The sequence below is a fragment of the Choristoneura fumiferana genome, chromosome Z, assembly GCF_025370935.1.
Source record: "Choristoneura fumiferana chromosome Z, NRCan_CFum_1, whole genome shotgun sequence".
NCBI lineage: Eukaryota > Metazoa > Arthropoda > Insecta > Lepidoptera > Tortricidae > Choristoneura > Choristoneura fumiferana.
In genome coordinates, this window is record NC_133472.1 from 35183082 (window position 1) to 35202179 (window position 19098).

The 19098-nt window shown below is 37.2% G+C and overlaps 1 protein-coding gene across 1 annotated transcript in view; it reads right to left on the reverse strand.

Annotated features, from left to right (window-relative positions):
• Window positions 1–17029, reverse strand: part of LOC141435768 (nuclear receptor subfamily 2 group C member 2-like) — a gene marked incomplete in the record, with an annotated part of 21409 nt that extends 4380 nt beyond the window's left edge. The window contains 8 exon segments of the mRNA XM_074098583.1: window positions 1–186; window positions 1329–1496; window positions 1597–2034; window positions 6748–6863; window positions 7483–7656; window positions 13636–13677; window positions 16540–16594; window positions 17014–17029. Coding sequence (XP_073954684.1) covers window positions 1–186; window positions 1329–1496; window positions 1597–2034; window positions 6748–6863; window positions 7483–7604 — 1030 coding nt within the window.
• Window positions 17030–19098: the final 2069 nt, after the last annotated feature.

Below are 19098 nucleotides of genomic sequence, written 5' to 3' on the forward strand. Positions count from 1 at the left end.
TACTTTGCATACTTCTATTCTCTTGTCGTGCGCTTTTCTCTGGATCTCTAATAATATACTCCACTGTGACGCTTTTGTTTCCACTGGTGTCCAAGGCTATGCGGCTTTCTGCCATTTTTGACACCACGTGTATGACTGGAGGGTCGCAGTTAGTCGGGGAGCACACGGGCACCCGTGTTCTTGTGCCTGTTTAAAACAATAATTGATTTAATAGATAATATTTATAATAGTAAAAGCCGGGAAAATACTTATTCATAACAAAAAATATGATTACGCAATTTATTTGGTGCATGTTTCATATTGTACAATATAGTCGCGTATAAGTGTACGTTAAATGAACCGAATTATCGAATCAACAGAGCGGGTTCTGGAGGGAGTTGTGTATGCAAAATTAGATTACCGCATTCTGTGAATAGTTTTGAACTTAGAAAAGCTTGCAAATTATGATTCTGAATGTTTCGTGGTCCATTTTTTTTATACCTGAACCACAGCCTGAACCCATAAGACTGAACTGGAAGACAGGAATGGACTGAAAAAATGGAATGATGATGATACAAGCTTTTATTTAACTTTCAATGTATGTATGTATGTCTATGTATAAATGTGCGGGTCAAATCTTGCAAGTTGAATTTGACCTACTTCCAGTAGCCGGATTGACTTGAAATTTGGCATACTTATGTACATCTGATGACAATACAATAATCGGATAGTGACATCCTGGCGGTCCAATTAGGATCGTCTCTGAAGGACGGAACTCTTCAAAGGTTAATGGCATCGACTTGAAATTTGGCACGGAAATGTTGTTTAGATGACGATAAAAGTACAATCAACAAAAAGTACAGTCAGCAAAAAAAGCTTGTAGTAAAAATATTTTTTTAATGAAATCCTTTTTTCTTATTATTAAATAAAAGTTATCAATTTATAATAAAAGTTATCAAGTGACTCGATAAAAGCTTGTAAAAAATGAATGTTATTACGAAATTAGTTATTAAAATGTTCCAAAAGCATTCTTTTCCAGTCCATTTACATGATATTTTAAGGGGTATAAAAAAATGGACCACCGGTTCTCCTGGAAACATTCAGAATCATAATTTGCAAGCTTTTCTGAGTTCTAAACTATTCACAGAATGCGGGCCCTAATTTAGCATACGCAACTTCCCTTGGCGCCTGCTCTACAAGATCTCGTGACTGCTCGTGACATATATGTTGCGATATGTTGATTAGTCGACGTCTAGGAACGTAAGTAGAAGATAAGATGGCTGGGGAAGTTTTCCATTTGTCAAACGTGTTTTGAGTGATAAAATATTAAAGATACTTGCAAGTCTTACCTTCTTTTGTGACATTATCTAAGCACCGATTCGATTTGAATGCTTCTTCGGAACTTGACACTTCATCTTCTTTAATTTTTTCCGGCAGTTGTGAATCAGGTTTCTCTGCTGTACGAGTTGACACAGTTGATCTAAATTTGGGCGAATCCATGGTCTTTTCTAACGCTTCTACAACGGGAAGTCAGGTGGAATAAGTAGTTAGTAGGCACAAAAATTATATAATTAGATCTAAAAAAAACATTTGAATAATATAGGATAATAAACTCACTATTGGGTTGCTCAGCGGGCGTAGTAGGGCTTTCGGTCGAAATAAGTGGGGGATAGAAAATATTTGCCGGGAAGTATCCACTGTGTGGCATGGGGTAATGGAACTGGGTGGGAAAGAGCGGTATCTTGAATGGATTTAGAGGGCTCAGCGAGCCGACTTGAGTGCCGAAAAGTGGATTCAATTGCGGAAGTTCTGACGGTATCGTTTCAGGAAGCCTTGGGAAATCTTGAAAGGAGGTTTCTAGGAAGGTGGGCATAGGTATGTCGGGTGGGGTGGTGGCTAGAGTACTGTAGGTGTTTAACTGCGGTAAGGTGGAGAAGGCTAGGGGGGCGGTGGGAAAGAAGTTTTGTTGACGCGTGAAGTTGTATCCGAGTTTTTGTAAGGTCAGTTGGTGGTGCGCTGCCACAGCAGGCCGGGGTGCTCGCTCGTGCTGTACCGCTGCAGCGCCAACAATATATTAATATAAACTCATTAAATACAAGGCATTAGATAATAGGAAAGTACCTACAAGTAATGTAACTATTTAGTGTGATCTATGATCACCTCAAGACGTCAGCATTTAAGATACGAAAAAATATAAAGTACGTACGTCAAATCTATACTTAATATTATAAATGCGAAAGTGTGTGTGTTTGTATGTTTGTGTGTATGTTTGTCCGTCTTTCACGTCGAAACGGAGCGACGGATCGACGTGATTTTTGGCACAAAGATAGTTTATGGGCCAGAGAGTGACATAGGGTACTTTTTATCCCGGGAAAATGCACAGTTCCCGAGGGAACAGCACACGATAACCGAATTCCACGCGGGCGAAGCCCTGGGCAAAAGCTAGTAATATTATATTTGATAGGTTTCTTTCTAGTGAAAGTAAAGAAGATGGAAGGAGTTTTGAATTAACTAGTCATATTACGAAACATGAGACATCTCGCAAACAAATTTAAGTCCATATGCCTGTAGATTCTAAAGAACTTAACGCCGGATAGCAGCAAAGTTATTAACACCTAAGCAAACACATAATAAGTACTACAAGTGGTTGGCAAACAATATCACATTAGGGAAGAAAAGTTAGAAAGTGTCGGCTAGAAAAGCGATAGGGTCGCTCGGGGAGCAATCAATTTGATATGTAAATAAATATGGCGCGAATGCCGGCTGCGGGCGACAGTTCCTCGACAAACATTTGGCGACCCTCGAATAGGTCAAGATTTGCGCTAAGTATTTGTGAAACACGTTATTTTTTATGCGAGAAATCATCCCTCGTACAATATTTATTTACAATTTCTGAATTGATTGCTTGTTTATGATTTTCTTTAAAATAGCAAATATGGCGTAGGTCTCAAACACCTAAGTGGTTCGTTTGGGACATTTAGGCTGTTTTTAACCAGAGATTTGCGAGTGTTGCGAGGAATGCGTTTTACATGTAAGTACCAATAGGAACGCTTCATTATATCGCCTTGCTCCGGTCAGCTGTTTCCTCCAGAGCGGTGCTGTGCGAGGTTAGGTAAAAGCAGCGTTTCTATTGGTTCATGAAAAACCCATTCCTCGCATCCTGAGCTCGCAATCGCAACACATACTTGCACATCTCTGGTGGAAACGCAGCCTTATGAAGCGTTTGCATATTTTTTTAATCTAAGTAAGGTGAGTATTGCACTTTAATTGCTTACCTATACAAATTATTAAGAAGCAAAATAAACAGATAAGTACTTCTTACTTCTCATGCTCTTAAAATGTTACTATAGTCTTTGTATATCGGGACTAAAGCTCCTTTTTATTCTATAGGGATTAAAGTATTTTTTTTTAATTTACGTTGGAAACCCCTAAACAGCCAACACGGTGTTTGTGAATGGAGGAGTTTTAGGGCGTAGAAATAACCCCAATATGACAACTGTCCAAATATATTAAAAAAAAAACACGATTTAATTTCGTGAAACATAATTAATGATTACGAATATTAATCTATTCAATTATATTAAGGATTAATTCATTTTATTATGCATAGTCCAATTAGTTTTAAAATAGTTTTCAATTTTGAAACTGTTGGCTAAATATGCAAGCTTTTAAAGTATGACTTCATAAACAACAAAAGAAAAGAAAAAACCGCGCGACAATTTTTTTGCTATTTTAATTTTGAACAGATGACCTGTCCATTAGTTCGAGCGTATGTTTTTAAAAAGTAATATTGTAATTTTGAACAGAACATTGTTTTTTTTCTCGCATTCTAAGTGAAAAGTAGTGTTTAACGCGAGACTAAACAACCATAATGCCACTCGAACTATAGCCACCCTGGCTCTGCTCGGGTGGCTAAACATCTCGTGTCATTATGGCTTGTTTTAGTCCCTTGTTGGACATTCTACTATATATCGATCCTCGTGAGTCCTCGCATACTCTACAAAGAACAAATGAACACTAATTGTAAGATTAACGGCCGCCGAATATACTTTTTAAATTATAAATCACAAATTGTTTATTAAATAAATAATTTAAAGAATATGTATAGATATACTATCTAAAATAAAAAAAAACTAGTGACCCATTGGTCTTGAGTACTAAAAAAAAGGTAGGATTCAGGAGGATATTTAAGTGCCACTAAGTCACTCGCTCAGTTACCTACATGCAGAATTGATTGAGCATTCGGCACGGAAAGGATCGTCACCACGCTACGCTTGTAAGAGTAAAAATGCCCTCGCGTTTTTTCCTCTCGCCACTTATCGTCACTCGTGTACCGCAAATACTTGAATGCTTCCTAATGGAAAAGACATGCTACGGAGGCGCCGCTGGATAAATACTTTATTGAGACAAGTGCTCGGCCATGTTCACTATTGATTGCCGTTCAATTTCCTTTCGTAGTGCGCGGAGATGCCCGTGTACCTATATTATCGGTTATGAAATATATATGTAGTTACGACGCTTTCGCCTGTCTGGTCTGGGGTCAATTCTGGGTTACATTAGGCAAATTTGTACAGTGTCCAGTGTCAGAGTGTGTGTGTGTGTGTGTGTGGGGACACTGTAGAAATTGGTCTACAGAACCGTCCCAGAACCGGTGATAATATTAAACAAGAGCGAAAAAATTAAGTAATGTTTTTCTAAGGATTTCGTATTTTATACGGAATCTTCCAAGTTTAGGTATATATTTTATACCTTAGGCTGCTATTTACTCTTAAACTACTAATAATTCTCAGGCAAACTTAGCCGTTATAGTTTTCCTTGAAAGTTTGATATATTTACTACTATCCTGAATTTTTCCAAATTTTTCCACCCACCGGTTTAGATTTTAGAGGGGGGGGGGGACGCTGGATTTCAATGAAAATGTGAACTTTAAAGTTGAATATTTCGCAAACAGATCACTGAATAGAAAAATTGTCTTAGCAACCCCCCAATGGTTTTAAAAGACCTATCATACGAACGATACCACACAATATAGGGTTAGTCGAGAAAAAAAATCACCCCCCTTTACGTCTATAGGAGGTTATGTACCTTAAATATTTTTTTTACTTTTTTATTGTAAGTACCACTTTGTCGGCGTGACTGATATGTATATATTGTATATTCATGCCAAATTACAGCTTTCTAGTACTAATGGTCTCTGAGCTTACCCGTGGACAGACAGACGGACAGACATGGCGAAACTATAAGGGTTCCTAGTTGACTACGTAACCCTAAAAACAGGGGCTATACCGGGTGTGGCCTGTAATATGAGCAAATAATTAATACATAGATCATACTTGTCAAAATTAACAACATTATGTCAGCGACTTTTAAAATTAATAGTAAGTTTTTTTAATTTTTATTACACTGTAAAGTTTATTCGAAGAACCAATGTAAAGCAAAATGCTTGATGTTTGTAGCGTGACAGGCGACGTCACTTGTGTTCAAGAATGGCGTACATTGATTACAGTATTTAATTTGCAAGAAAAAAGGAAAATCTAAAGACTCAATTATTTTTAAAAGTCGCTGAATTAATGTTGTTTAGTTTGACGAGTACCTACGATCTATGTTTTAATTATTTTTTCGTATTACAGGCGACACCCGGTATAGATCACTGGTAATTGGATCATCATGGACCCACTTAATTAAAATCAAAACTTAACTTTTGTTTTTTTTTCTAACAAACTTAATCGTAAATTCAATGTACGCCATCCTAGAACCCAACTGACGTCGCCTGTCACGCTACAAATAATAAACATTTTGCTTTACCTACATTGCTTCTTCGAATAAACTTTAAAGTGTAATAAAAATGAAAAACTAATTATTTTTAAAAGTCGTTGAACTAATGTTGTTCAGTTTGACGAGTATGATCTATGTTTTAATTATTTGCCCAGTGTGTAAGTTTCCGGTTACAAAATACGTCTCGATCGCGTTTGCGTTAAAATCTCAATTTGTATGGAAGGAAACACGGACAGGGCCTCTAGCGGAACGTTTGCGCTGTTCGTGTTTCCATACAAATTGAGATTTTAACGCGAACGTGATCGAGACGTATTTTGTAACCGAAAACTTACACTAAGGATACAGGCCACACCCGGTATTTTAGTTTGTGTTGTGTGGAATGTCGAATGTGGCTCTATTGAATCCCTGAATCGATATAGGTAAATGAATGTCGTCGGCCTGGGAAATAGGGCCTCTGATAAGTCACTACTTATCAGAGACCGCGCCGCAAGTTAACATAAAACTAATATGACATGAATAATAAAAATGTTAAACGAGTTAAGAATGCGGGCCACCTATTTAGCTAAAAAGCCATTATTATGTATTATATTGTAAAACTCTTTATTGTAGGTACATAAAAAACACAGGAAAGAATAAGAATGACTGAGAATGATGTATGTTCACATGATGTTCACTGCAGCTTAAAAGATTCTAGCGTTAAACTAATATAATCCTGCACATGTTTCTAAGATAGGTAGGTACTTTAGTTATAGGGCGATATGAGCCTAAATTCGCTTAAATTAATTTTGACATGATTATCAGTGTCATTAAATTAGGTATACTTAAGCATATTAGCAATGATACTAAACTAATACCCTTGATTTTTTTTCCAAATTCAGGCTTTTAAGCCTATAAATATTACGATGTATGTAGTCTGATGGCATTGTTTGTGTACTTTTTGCTTGTTGGGCAGTGAACAAGTATTTTCTTGTTGTGATGCAATGTCTAACTTACCGTCTTTCTTCATATTCACGCGCAGGCATTTGGAGAAGCGGCAGGCCTGGCACTGGTTCCGTCGTGTCACGTCTACCACGCAGCGGCCGTTTTCCTTGCACACGTAGTCTAAATTACTAAATTACAAAACATAAATCAAATTAACTAATGGTACGGTAACACTTAGGTTACACAACAGGATCTTTCGAGTAATAGGGCCCAGATGTCCAAAATAAGACATTCCACCAAAAAAATTACTTCCTTGAGTATGTAATTTTGGATTTTGTAATATGGTGCAACGAGAATCTTGTAAGCCAGAAATGTGGTAAATAGGTAATGTATCTAGTATTTTGAAAAATGTAGTATTCTGGGAACGTGGTATTTTAGGCACGAGCGCTAACATAGGTTACAAAAGAGGATTGAAGAGTTGGAGAGTGGAGAAAAAACAAATTATTGAGATAAACGAATCTAGGGTGAATGAGCATTTATTAGACAAGCGTGCTTCATCTTAGTTCACATCTTTGTTTACTATCAGGCGTGATTGTGGTCAAACGCAAGCCTATTTCTGTTTGGCAAACCTGCGATTTTTATATCTTAGCTTGCTTTACCAATACCTACATTGCAGCACTTGATTGACCGCTTCAAACTCATTAGCTTTACGGCCTCGCATCGCAATGTTCAGTTTGCACGATTTTTCTAGCTGATCTAAACCGGGCTTAAAGATTGTGTTATAAAGATACGTATAATGGTAATAACCGTCTTATACTCCTCTTGAAGAACCCTCTGCAGCCGTCGCAGGAGGGCACCCCGTAGTGTTTCCCTGAAGCTTTGTCGCCGCAGACACGGCACAGGGCCTCGGGCTTGCTGCAGCTCTCCATCGCGCCTCTTCAGCTTAAAACGTCCAAATGCTGGGAACAGGCCTATAGCCACCTGGTGAATAACATTTTTATTTGCAACGGCAGTGGAAATCAAGAAAGCAACTCGCCAATAATAAGGACGGCTGTGTATTCGGTTGTTTTTTTATGTTTGTTACCTCAGAACTCCGTCATTTATGAACCGATTTGAAATTTTTTTTTCTTTCTCGTATAGGAATGCCTTCAATAAGGTCCCATAAGCACCAAATCAGGATCTAATGATTGGATCCGACTGAAGGAAATCGATGGAACTCTTAAAATATTGTAGGGACACCTATGGTAATTTGGATATATTTAGCAGTAACTCGTCCATTTGCTCTAGGAAATGATAATTTGGTGAAGTGGAACTGATGATGAAGACCACATTTGACCAACAGAGAGCTACTACTCAATAACAAGTACCTACTTCACGGGTTGAATTTCAATTACCTACTTTAACACAGTTGCTAAGCAATTTATGCTCGTAATGCATATGGTAAAATGGAACGAGTGGTGAAGCACCAGGACTCCTCAATAATGAACGTCTCTACACCAGATAAAGCAATCTTTCGTAAAAGGTGTCGAGCAGTTGACATAAAACTATTATATCTTAACTTATTTACACTAAAAATCATGGAAAACAAAATATAACAAAACATTGAACAGACTACAAAAAACATGAAAAAAAAATTCTACCAGTCTGAAGTCGGTGCCTCAGCACGAGACAGCAGGAGTGATTGGAGTGTAATATATAAGTACTCGTAGGTATGTAGGTGAAGTAGAAGTATAATTATGTATGGCCTAAAGATCAATCGTTCCGATTTTCATGCTTTTAACACCATTTGCAGCTTTTTTTGGCGTACCGCTAGCACTACCTATTCAATTTTTAGTCTCTTCGCGGCAGACACAAAAACACAATCAGGGCCAAGTTGCATAATAAAGTACCTACAAGTTAAATAGTATAAGCAATTTTGTACGGAAATTTACTAATTGGCACTAGTAGCTTGTACTTTATTCTGCAATTGGGCCCAGTAGTACAATGTCGACGCTGCAAGCACTACTATGCTAAGGTGGAAGCTGATTGATAATAATAATTTTGTGCGTATGAGGTGCAATAAAGAATCTGAAACTACTCAGAAAATAACTAGCGCTATACACGACAGAGCACGAGTACAGCTTAATTTACAACAGTATTATTTCAGTCAATTTTATGCGCATATCTAACGCCTCATTTTCACCACAATAGCTCAATCACATTATCCGCGAAACGCGATGATATAGCAAAGAAAGGATAAGTTTGTAAAGATACTGCCTCGTCACAGCGTCATGCGGGACGGTATTGATAGTCGATTGATTATTCAAATAAGCCAGTCGCGACATCATGCCCGTAGTAAAATATTAAAAAGCACTTAGGTATGTCGAATGTGCGACAAACGAGGGTTTAATAGCTAAATTTCCGCACGTGTTTGTATTCTTTGCACTTTTAAGCAGACTAAATACCTACAAGAAAAATCGTGCAAGTTATTCACTAGACATTGCGTCGCTCGATTTGATCACGGCCTCGCAATATACCTATTGCAACATGCACGATATTTTTTGCAGGTCTAAGTTTTCCTTGTAAATTTAATTTACCTTCTTAACTACCATAATAATTTTTCTTCAAACTTTTCAAACCAACATTGAGGACGTGCGATAATGAAAATTTGCAATTTCAAGTTGAATATCTCGCAAATAAATCACAGTCTCGAAAAATTATATCCAGAATTATTTTAAAATACCTATCCAACGGTACCCCACACTACAGCGTTAAAGGAGCATAAAAAATCACCCCCACATTACGTCTATGGGAGGTACCTACACAAAAAAAACGTTATTTTTATCATCTTGTCGGCATAGTTGCTACATACCTAATTTGCGTGCAAAATTACAGCTTTCTAACACATAGTCTTTGAGTAAAGCCGCGGACGGACAGCCAGACAGACAGATATGGCGAAATTATAAGGGTTCCTTTTTTGCCATTTGTCATAAAAATTATGAAGTTCTATGTGACATACGCTGTGCGACACAGTACAGAAATCTGTACTGTGGCGACACTGTCATTTTTACAAAATAAAAATAACGTGTCCACAACCTTTTGATAATTTAACTGACGATTAAATTGGATTTTTATTAGCCAGGAAACTAGGTAGGTACCTACCCAATTGACAAGCAGGCACCAAGAAGGACTACCTATGCTGAATCGTAAACAGCAATTTCTATTTTTTTGCTTGGATGGAAATACAACCTAACGTGTAAAAAAAGCACTGTTGTTTCAAGGCGTAACGGATATGCCCGTGCTTTCATCATAGAAGTGGAGGTCGATTGTTACGGAACGCCTGGCAAGGTTCCCACGAAGCTCCTGGGGGAACTTACCTAAGCCATTATCTACAAATTACTCGCGGCACCGCGGTCATGTGCTTCAAAAGTTAACGTTTGTAAGTCATTTTCATTTTATAAAACTGATTTGTCTATATGACTTCGGTTATACGACTTACACGCTCACTCCATGGCGTCAGTTCAGTCCATCTGATTTTCTGTCAGTCAAAACGGATTATTATTAATTTAATACAGATTTTCACCAGTCGCTGGGCCATCAGACCGTCAGTCTGAAAGGGTTACGCCTTAATTCTGTCGTCATTCAGATCAGAATGATGGAATGAACTGACGGCAGAATGAGCGTGTTTAACCGAAGTCTAGTTTTCATCAGTCACATCGGTATTTTGAAGATTCAGATGCAATCATAACAGATTCTGGTCTGAGTTCACATGTTTTAAGTGCCAGCCGTGTATTAGGTATAAAAAAGTTGCACCTTCTGAACGGTACGGTAATGTTAGTCTGTAACCATCTAAAATTACTTCACATTGCGTAAGTTTTGTTTAGGAGACGAGAGGGGTAGGAGACCCTAATAACACTGAATATTTACCTACAAATTTGTACGGAACTGTCCGTGCGTATATTTTTGCCCGGATTTTTTTTAATAGGTCCGTATAGTCAGCCTAACGCCTAAAGCCCTCGCAGATTAGAAATCATAACGAAATAGATTTTGAAAGATTCCACCCTGGTACGTGATTCAGTTTTCTTGACTGTACATGAATAAGTTTGTTCGACTGTACATACCGAGTGTGGCCTGTAATATAAGCAAATAATTGAAACATAGATCATACTCCTCAAACGGAACAACATTAGTTCAGCGACTTTATGAAAACACGCTACTACTACATACGTTAACTTTAAGGCCGCTCGACTTTTTGTAGCGATGCAGTAGCGATGCTGTCGCGCGTTCGCATAGATACAGTCGCGATGCGGTCGCTAGCTGTGTACCCTCGCTCACATAACCACGATTCAGTCGCGATGCAAAATGCTTCACCTTCCCTCCGTTCTCTCCACGATGTCGTCCAAAACCGTCGCGCGTTTGCATCGATACAGTCGCGATGCTGTAGCGCGTATACCTATCGCTTCAAAAAGTCCCCGTGGGCTAGGGCCCCAAGGGGACAATCTACAGATCAAATGAAGTTAATTTCTCCAAGACACAATGACCTAACTCTTACTGTTTAAAAAATAATCAAGATTTAAGATATTCATTATTAGCAGTAAAACAGCATAAAGGTCCTTAATTTATGTTTTTTTTTTTCAAAGAACATTAGTAATCTGTCTTTAATTCACACATATTTAGCAAAAGAAAGTTGTTGTTTTTGTTTCTTTAAAAAAATATGGCTCTGTCCATTGGAGGACAATTTTGCCAGTGTCTAGTAGGTTTTGCCGTTGTACGGTAAAAAAAAGGTACGGTAAAAGAAAGTTAAATGTGTGGATTTTTTTGACGCCTCTCTTATGTGATGTGTTGGTGATGCGTCACGTCAGTCGTCAATGTCACTAGTCAAGTTTGTTTATTTTACAATTCAACAATTAACAATAAATAGATTTTTCGCGCTGTCATCGTTCATCCACCATTACCTCTCATATTTCGTTTTCTAGAATTTTTTTACCGTACAACGGCAAAACCTACTAGACACTGGCAAAATTGTCCTCCAATGGACAGAGCCATATTTTTTTAAAGAAACAACAACAAAAACAATAAATGTGAAGCTACTAAGTATATGCAAGAAAAGTTTTCAATTTACGAAAAAAAAATTTTTTTCTGTTCCGCGAAAAAGTTCAATTATCAGGTAGTTCATATCAATGAACTGAATCGTCTGCCGAAGTTAACGGATATAAAGAAAAGACGGTGTATTATCGTAACAAAAGCTACAAGAGCCTCCAGTCAACAATAACATTATCTAACCATAGGTATTTATCAGGTAATGGTTTTCGAAATACCAAGTGGCGTGCGCCGCACACGCGCTAGTATTTAGTACGATAATCGCAATCGGTATCGTTAGGTAACTAATTGTCAGCAAAATGCTGACATGTTTTTGTAACCGTAGCGTGACGTCCGGGTCACAATTACGCCGTATGTGACGCTGGTATCAGTCGAAATAATTATCTATTCATGCAACGTGTGTCGGGCGGGCGGGGAATAACAGTGCAGGACAGAACTAAATAACTAAGAGGAATAGAAATGCCATGTTAGCTAAAAACGCCAGGCGCTGATATGGTTTAAAAACTGGCTAAGAACGTGTCGGACATGCTCAAGATAGGGTTCCGTAGCCATTACGAAAAAATCAAGTACCTACTTAATATTTTACTAAGGATTTCGTATTGTGTACGGAATCTTCCAAGTTAAGAGTAAATAGCAGCCTAAGGTATATAATATACCTAAATTTGGAAAATGCCGTAACACAATACAAAATCCTTAGAAAAATATTACCTACTTGATTTTTTCGTAATGGCTACGGAACCCGATCTTGGGTATATCCGACACGCTCTTGGCCGGTTTTTATTCTTATATTATTCTTTCTTGATATGTACAACCTGTTTGTACACAAGTATAGAGTCTAGGTATTGAAAATAAGTAATTATTAAACTTCACGGTTCGTTAAGTGCAAAGTATGGCTCATGTAAGGCAGACATATTGCGGGAATTATTAAAATGCTGTTACCTATTATTATTGGAAGGGCACGGATTGCGTGTCCCCTAAAGTCAAAGGGCGAATGTACCTCTATGACATTTGGATCTGAACCCCGACCCCTGGCCGCAAGCCGAAGTGTGAAGCGCAATGTAAACACAAACAACCCCGGGATTTAATAAGTGGTAACTACTGTAGTAATTTGTTCCAGAATCAAATCCATACATCTTCAAACTTCTTTATTTGCCCAGAATATAATACGAGTAGGTACAGTCAATTGCCTTTCCTTTTGGATTTGCCGTCTTTGGGTTAAAATATTGTTGATTAAATACTATAGTTTACTGCTTGAAACTTATTCTGCTATAAGGTTTATTTATTACGTTAACAAATAGGTACTAACTAGCATGCAAAAAAAATATATTTAAATTATTTGAAAGGAACATTTTTACATCATATACTGAACCTTTGCATAACAATTTATCTATTTAGGAACTTAATAAACGGAAAATGTTGCAAATCTAGAGGCAATTTATTAAATATGTACAGTCAAGTGCAAAAATAAGTATCTATTCGAACAACTCAAAAATTTGTTACTACGGTCTTATTGCGTCGGAAAAAGAGTCTGTGGTACAGTCACTAGCACCAATATCTGACACAACAAGCGTGCATAATTATCTGATACGACTCTATTTCTAGGGCCGGAAGGACGTGTCAGATATTTTTGCACGCTCCGCTGTGGCAGATATTAATGCTGGTGACTGTACCAACATATTTTTGAAACTTTGAATAAGTACATCTCGTAATATTCAATTTCAATGGAATCTATTAACCAGAATGTTAATGTCGCTCGGGAGTCGTCGAATTTCTTCGTCGGGCCGAAGATAGGGTTCCGTAGCCGTTACGGAAAAATCAAGTAATATTTTTCTAAGGATTTTGTATTGTGTACGAAATCTTCCAAGTTTAGGTATATCTTACCTTAGGCTGCTATTCACTCCCTCCTGGATCCCCTGGTCCTCACTTGAGGACATAAAAAAAAACAACTTTACTTTCAAATTGTGAAAACAGATATTTTACGTCGGGCCTCAGGAGGAAAACTACTAATAATTCTCAAGCAAACTTAACCGTTATACTTTTCCTTATAAATTTGATATACATACTTGCTACCATCATGACTTAAAAAAAATTCAAACCAATATAGTCTATCAAAAAAGAGTAGAAATTAAAAAGTGGCAACACTGTATAGTGTCCTCCCTTTTTGGTTTGACAGGGTTTGAAAGGGATGGCACTTCAGTGTTGCCACTTTTTAATTGTAGCGTGACAGGCGACGTCAGTTGTGTTCTAGGATGGCGTACATTGATGGCATGTATTTAATTTGTATGAAAAAAGGAAAAATCAAATATTCCATTATTTTTAAAAGTTGCTGAACTAATGTTGTTCAGTTTGACGAGGAAGATCTATGTTTTAATTTTTTGCTCGTATTACAGGACACACCCGTAACCCTAGTGTAAGTTTTCGGTTACAAAATACGTCTCGATCGCGTTCGCGTAAAATCTCAAGTTGTATGGAAACACGAACATCGCAAACGTTCCGCTAGAGGCGCTGTTCGTGTTTCCATACAAATTGAGATTTTAACGCGAACGCGATCGAGACGTATTTTGTAACCGTAAACTAACACTAAGGACACCGGTATAGTTAAAGTGTACGTTATTAGGCACAGGTCATGTCAAATCAAAATTAATCTATAAACGAACAATTAATGTACTCGTAAAGGTTAATTTAATTTGCAAAATTGCACCCAAAATTTCGAATCTGAAACTATAGTCAAACGATGCCTACGCACATAATTTTAACCCTCTACTGCTCCCAGGAAGGTCACAGCACCCAATTAACCCAAAAATTGCTTTATTTTTTTCTCCAAAACTATGCAACTGACCGATTTTCAATTTTGCACAAATATTTTTGCGAAAAAAAATTAAAAAAAATATACCGTATAACAACTTCGGCTTAAAGTCACTTCACCTTTTTTCTGAAATATGCATCAACATCTAATCTACATAATATCCAAGTTTCATAAAATGTCTAGCTCGAGTGCAATACTAAAAAATAAATCTAAATGTACCTACTCTTTAAGAAAGAAAGAAAGAATAAATTAATTTGCTAAAATTCGGCACAACAAGAAAAATAACTTACAAGAAAAAAAATTAGACAACCTTAACATAATCTTATATACTAAATAGGAAGAAAGAAACGATACATTGTGCCGAAAGAAGCAAGAAGGGCCATACTCTGCAGGGCTACTACGAAACTCGAAAATCGAAGTTCGTGTCGTGCCGTCCCTCTGACACTTATACTATTTAATACCTGCTCAAAGTAACTAATTGCAATAAATAATTAAATTACAAGCTAGGTACCTATTCAATAACTTCAAGTACGTTTAAGTGGGTTCTTTGTAGGTCAAATACCTACCTACTTTAGAAAATCCTACAACTATGAAACTTGGTAAAATGACGACGTACCTACGTAATAAAAAAAAACCGGCCAAGTGCGAGTCGAACTCGCGCAGGAAGGGTTCCGTTCTGTACCATTATCTACTTATACAAAATTAGACATTACCTAGCAAAAACACGGCAAAAAAAAAGAAGTTTGTTGTATGGGAGGGGAGATATTTATTTTATTTAAATTTAATTATTTATTTTTAAAGTGATTACAACTAAAGATTCTGTGTATATTTGAAGCGTCTACCTGTTGCCGTTATTATACGAGTATCAACCAAAAAAAGGAAAAACAATCACGTTTGTTGTATGGGAGCCCCCCTTAAATATTTATTTTATTCTGTTTTTAGTATTTGTTGTTATAGCGGCCACAGTAATAGGTACATAATCTGTGAAAATTTCAAGTGTCTCACTATCATAACTCAAGAGATAGAGCCCGCCCTGTGACAAACGGACGGACAGACAGACAGACAGCGGAGTCTCCGTAATAGGGTTCCGTTGGCACCCTTTGGGTAAGGAACCCTAAAAAGGACTACGTTCTCAAATTCAAAATTAGAATTATTAAAATATAAATAGGTACCTACCTACTTTAGTTTATAATTAGTTGTTCTGGCCTTTTTTCCCAGGCACAATATTGTTCATTATCAGAACATACCTACTAAGAAAGTACATCTACTTCATTATTTTTAAATTTTTTTCATAGTAAAAAATACGTTTCGCCATTTCCATAAATTCATCTCCTAAATTCTTCCTAAATTCATAAATGAAAGTTTAGCTTATATATTTTTTATTAAGTTTACCTATTGAATAGGCATTTAACTACTTACTCTTAAAACGAAATTTGTGGTGCCCAAAAGAACCTTAATATTATGTATGCGACATGCGTACCTACGTAGAACAGAACCCAAATTCGGCAAAGCAACACGAATTTAAAGAAGCACAATACTTTAACATACGAAGAAAAGGAAAATTTAGCAGAAACTGTAATATAAATACATGTACTTACTGTTTTTTAAACAATAAATTAATATAAGTAAGTAGAGATTTTAGGCTGTTCGGTGGTTGGGACTCTACTCTGAAACTTTTCAACCCCTTTTTTCCGTGTTACCTACGAAAATCGTATAAAAATATGTCTGTCATCTAAAAATCTCAATCAAAACCACCATCGTGTGTTTGGTGTGCGGGATTGATTTCATTTTATGCAGACATTATTCTTACATTTTCGTAACTCACAGGGTCACAGGACACAGAGGTTGAAACTTTTCAATTGCGTACCTACTTCTTCTCCTGATGACTTTTTTATAAATTACATTAATACATGTGACATTATCTTATTATTTAAAACAATCGCATTCTGCATAAGATTAATTAATGGCAATAAACTTACCTAATCATGGTAAACTTGCGTCTCGCCTGCAAAATCCATTACATTAGGTAGGTACCTACGTACATGAAAAATGCTTAAGGACAGTTTAAAAAGTCAGAGAAAAATTACATTATGGTTTCTGAAGGCACACAGGCACACCGACGGTTGTTGTTAAAAATAAGCCGTAAGTAATTTTTTGAATGACGTAACTTTAACACGTTAAATTTTTAATTATTTAGATTAGAACCATGAATTAAGCAATTTAAGTGTCGACATTGCAGATAATATTTTGTCTGAGCATGTTGACTCTTACTCAGTAGGTAATATCCAAAACAGTTTGTGCAAAAACGTTAATTTTTGTTTAAATATTGTATGTATTATTATAATAAATATTCCATTATATTCATTAATAAGAACAAAGTACTTAGGTACCTACAGCTAAAAATTAATTGCCTCCTTCGAACAATTCTTCAAATTAAGTAGTAAAATACTTACCACATCGATGTCGTCCAGAGGGGTGCAATATTACGAATGTTGGAGCCTTAGTGGCGAGACACGATGTGGGTGGGCAGGGTACAATAAGGGGCGTACCGTCACCCCTAAACAGGCAACTCCCATTGGCTCGCGGCTGGTCGGTAGGCGTGTTTAGACACACTCTACCCTTAACAGAGATGTTTTAACGTAGATGTTTCGATTATGCATTAATGTTAATGGGCGTTTGTGTCGAGGTGCTATGCTTGTCATACCATGTGCCATAATATACAGGATGTAACATTCATATCGGTCAGTATGGGAAAGTCTGAAACTATAAGAAATACGAAGATCTGTTCTTAGAAACCGTGTCATCGATTTTAGTAACAAGAAAAACTGTATTCATACATTTAAAGAAAACTTGTACTCAGCTCGGGAATCGAACCCGGACGTTTTGAAAAATAAACCTTATATTATTATGGAATATGAAATACAATGCATTTTATTCATTCTAGATAACGCGTTTCATAGTAACATTTATTGCTTATGACCTACACTACCGATATCCAAATAGAAAGAAATAATATATTGTTATATTTTCAAAACGACCGGGTTCGATTCCCGAATTGAATAAAAGTTTTTTTTTTAATGTATGAATGCAGTTTTTTGTTATTAAAATCGATGATATGGTTCCTAAGAACAGATCTTCGTATGTCTTATAGTTTCAGACTTTCCCATACTGACCGATATGAATGTTACACCCTGTATAATACACGTAGTCAATAATTCATTATTGAACGGCGATGGCACCCACAAATTAGATAAAAGCTGGCTCACGTGACAAAGGTTCGAGGACTTTGAAGTGCGATATACATAATTTGATGCTGGTATTGTTTTTTTTTTATACAATATAGGCTTGCGTTTGGCCACAATCACGCCTGATGGAAAGCGAGGATGGCCTACGATGAAGCACGCTTGCCTAGTAAATGCTCATTCACCCTAGACTTGAAAGCGGCCAAATTGTCTTTTATTTGGCCTCATTTTTCATAAAGTTGATTTACGGAAAATAAGCAGAAAGAGGCAGTTGAGCGAGGTGTTGCGCTCGCCCCCGAGCAGTGCGAACCGTACCGCAACGCTAATGGGTGGCTGATCAGCAGGGCTACTACGAAACCCGAAACTCAAAGTTCGTGTCGTGCGGTCCCTCTGACACTTATACTATTTAATACGAGAGCGAGAGGGACGGTACGACACGAACTTCGAGTTTCGAGTTTCGTAGTAGCCCTACTGGAGCGCGCGGGGACGCCCGAGCCAGCCAGATACAGCCAGCAAAGGAGTTGTAGTCGATGCCTAAAAAAAAAGGAAAGTATTACCTACGTAGAAACCATTTTCGAATGCTGATACGTGCATATGCAACGAACTTGCATTTAAACTATGATATTGTTTCACATTTTAATAGTTCGTTCTAGAATTCTTATCACAAAAAAGAAGAGACTGGCATTTAAGACACAGGCACTGCCTAGTTTAAATGCTGACGTCAGGATGTCTGGACCACTTTCATACTCATTTTTTAGGGTTTCGTACCCAAAGGGTGCCAACGGAACCCTATTACTGAGACTATGCTGTCTGTCTGTCTGTCCGTCTGTCACAGGGCTCTATCTCTTGGGCCGTAATAGCTAGGCACCTGAAATTTTCACAGATTATGTATTACAGTGGCCGCAACAACAACAACAATACTTAAAATAAAATAAAGTTACAAATTAAAGGGAGTCGTCATAGAAGAAACGTGTTTCATTCAGCCGTTTTTGATTGCTAGGCTGCCAAGATGACGGCCGTCAGTTGCTAGGGGCAACGCCCGTGACCCTATGTGGAATGTTTAACTACTTATTAATTTGCGATTTTATTAGTGCTATTTTATAAAACCTTCGATAATTATAATAATTGTCTCTAAGACCGTGGTTTATTTTTTTATGCAGCATTAAGACTAAATAACAATTTATAATCCACAAACCTCCGACACACACTACCTACACACACTTCACAAAAGCCAACTTCAATAAAGCACTCACAGCCGCTGTATTTAATGCTTTTTACACTTAAAAATGTCCGTTA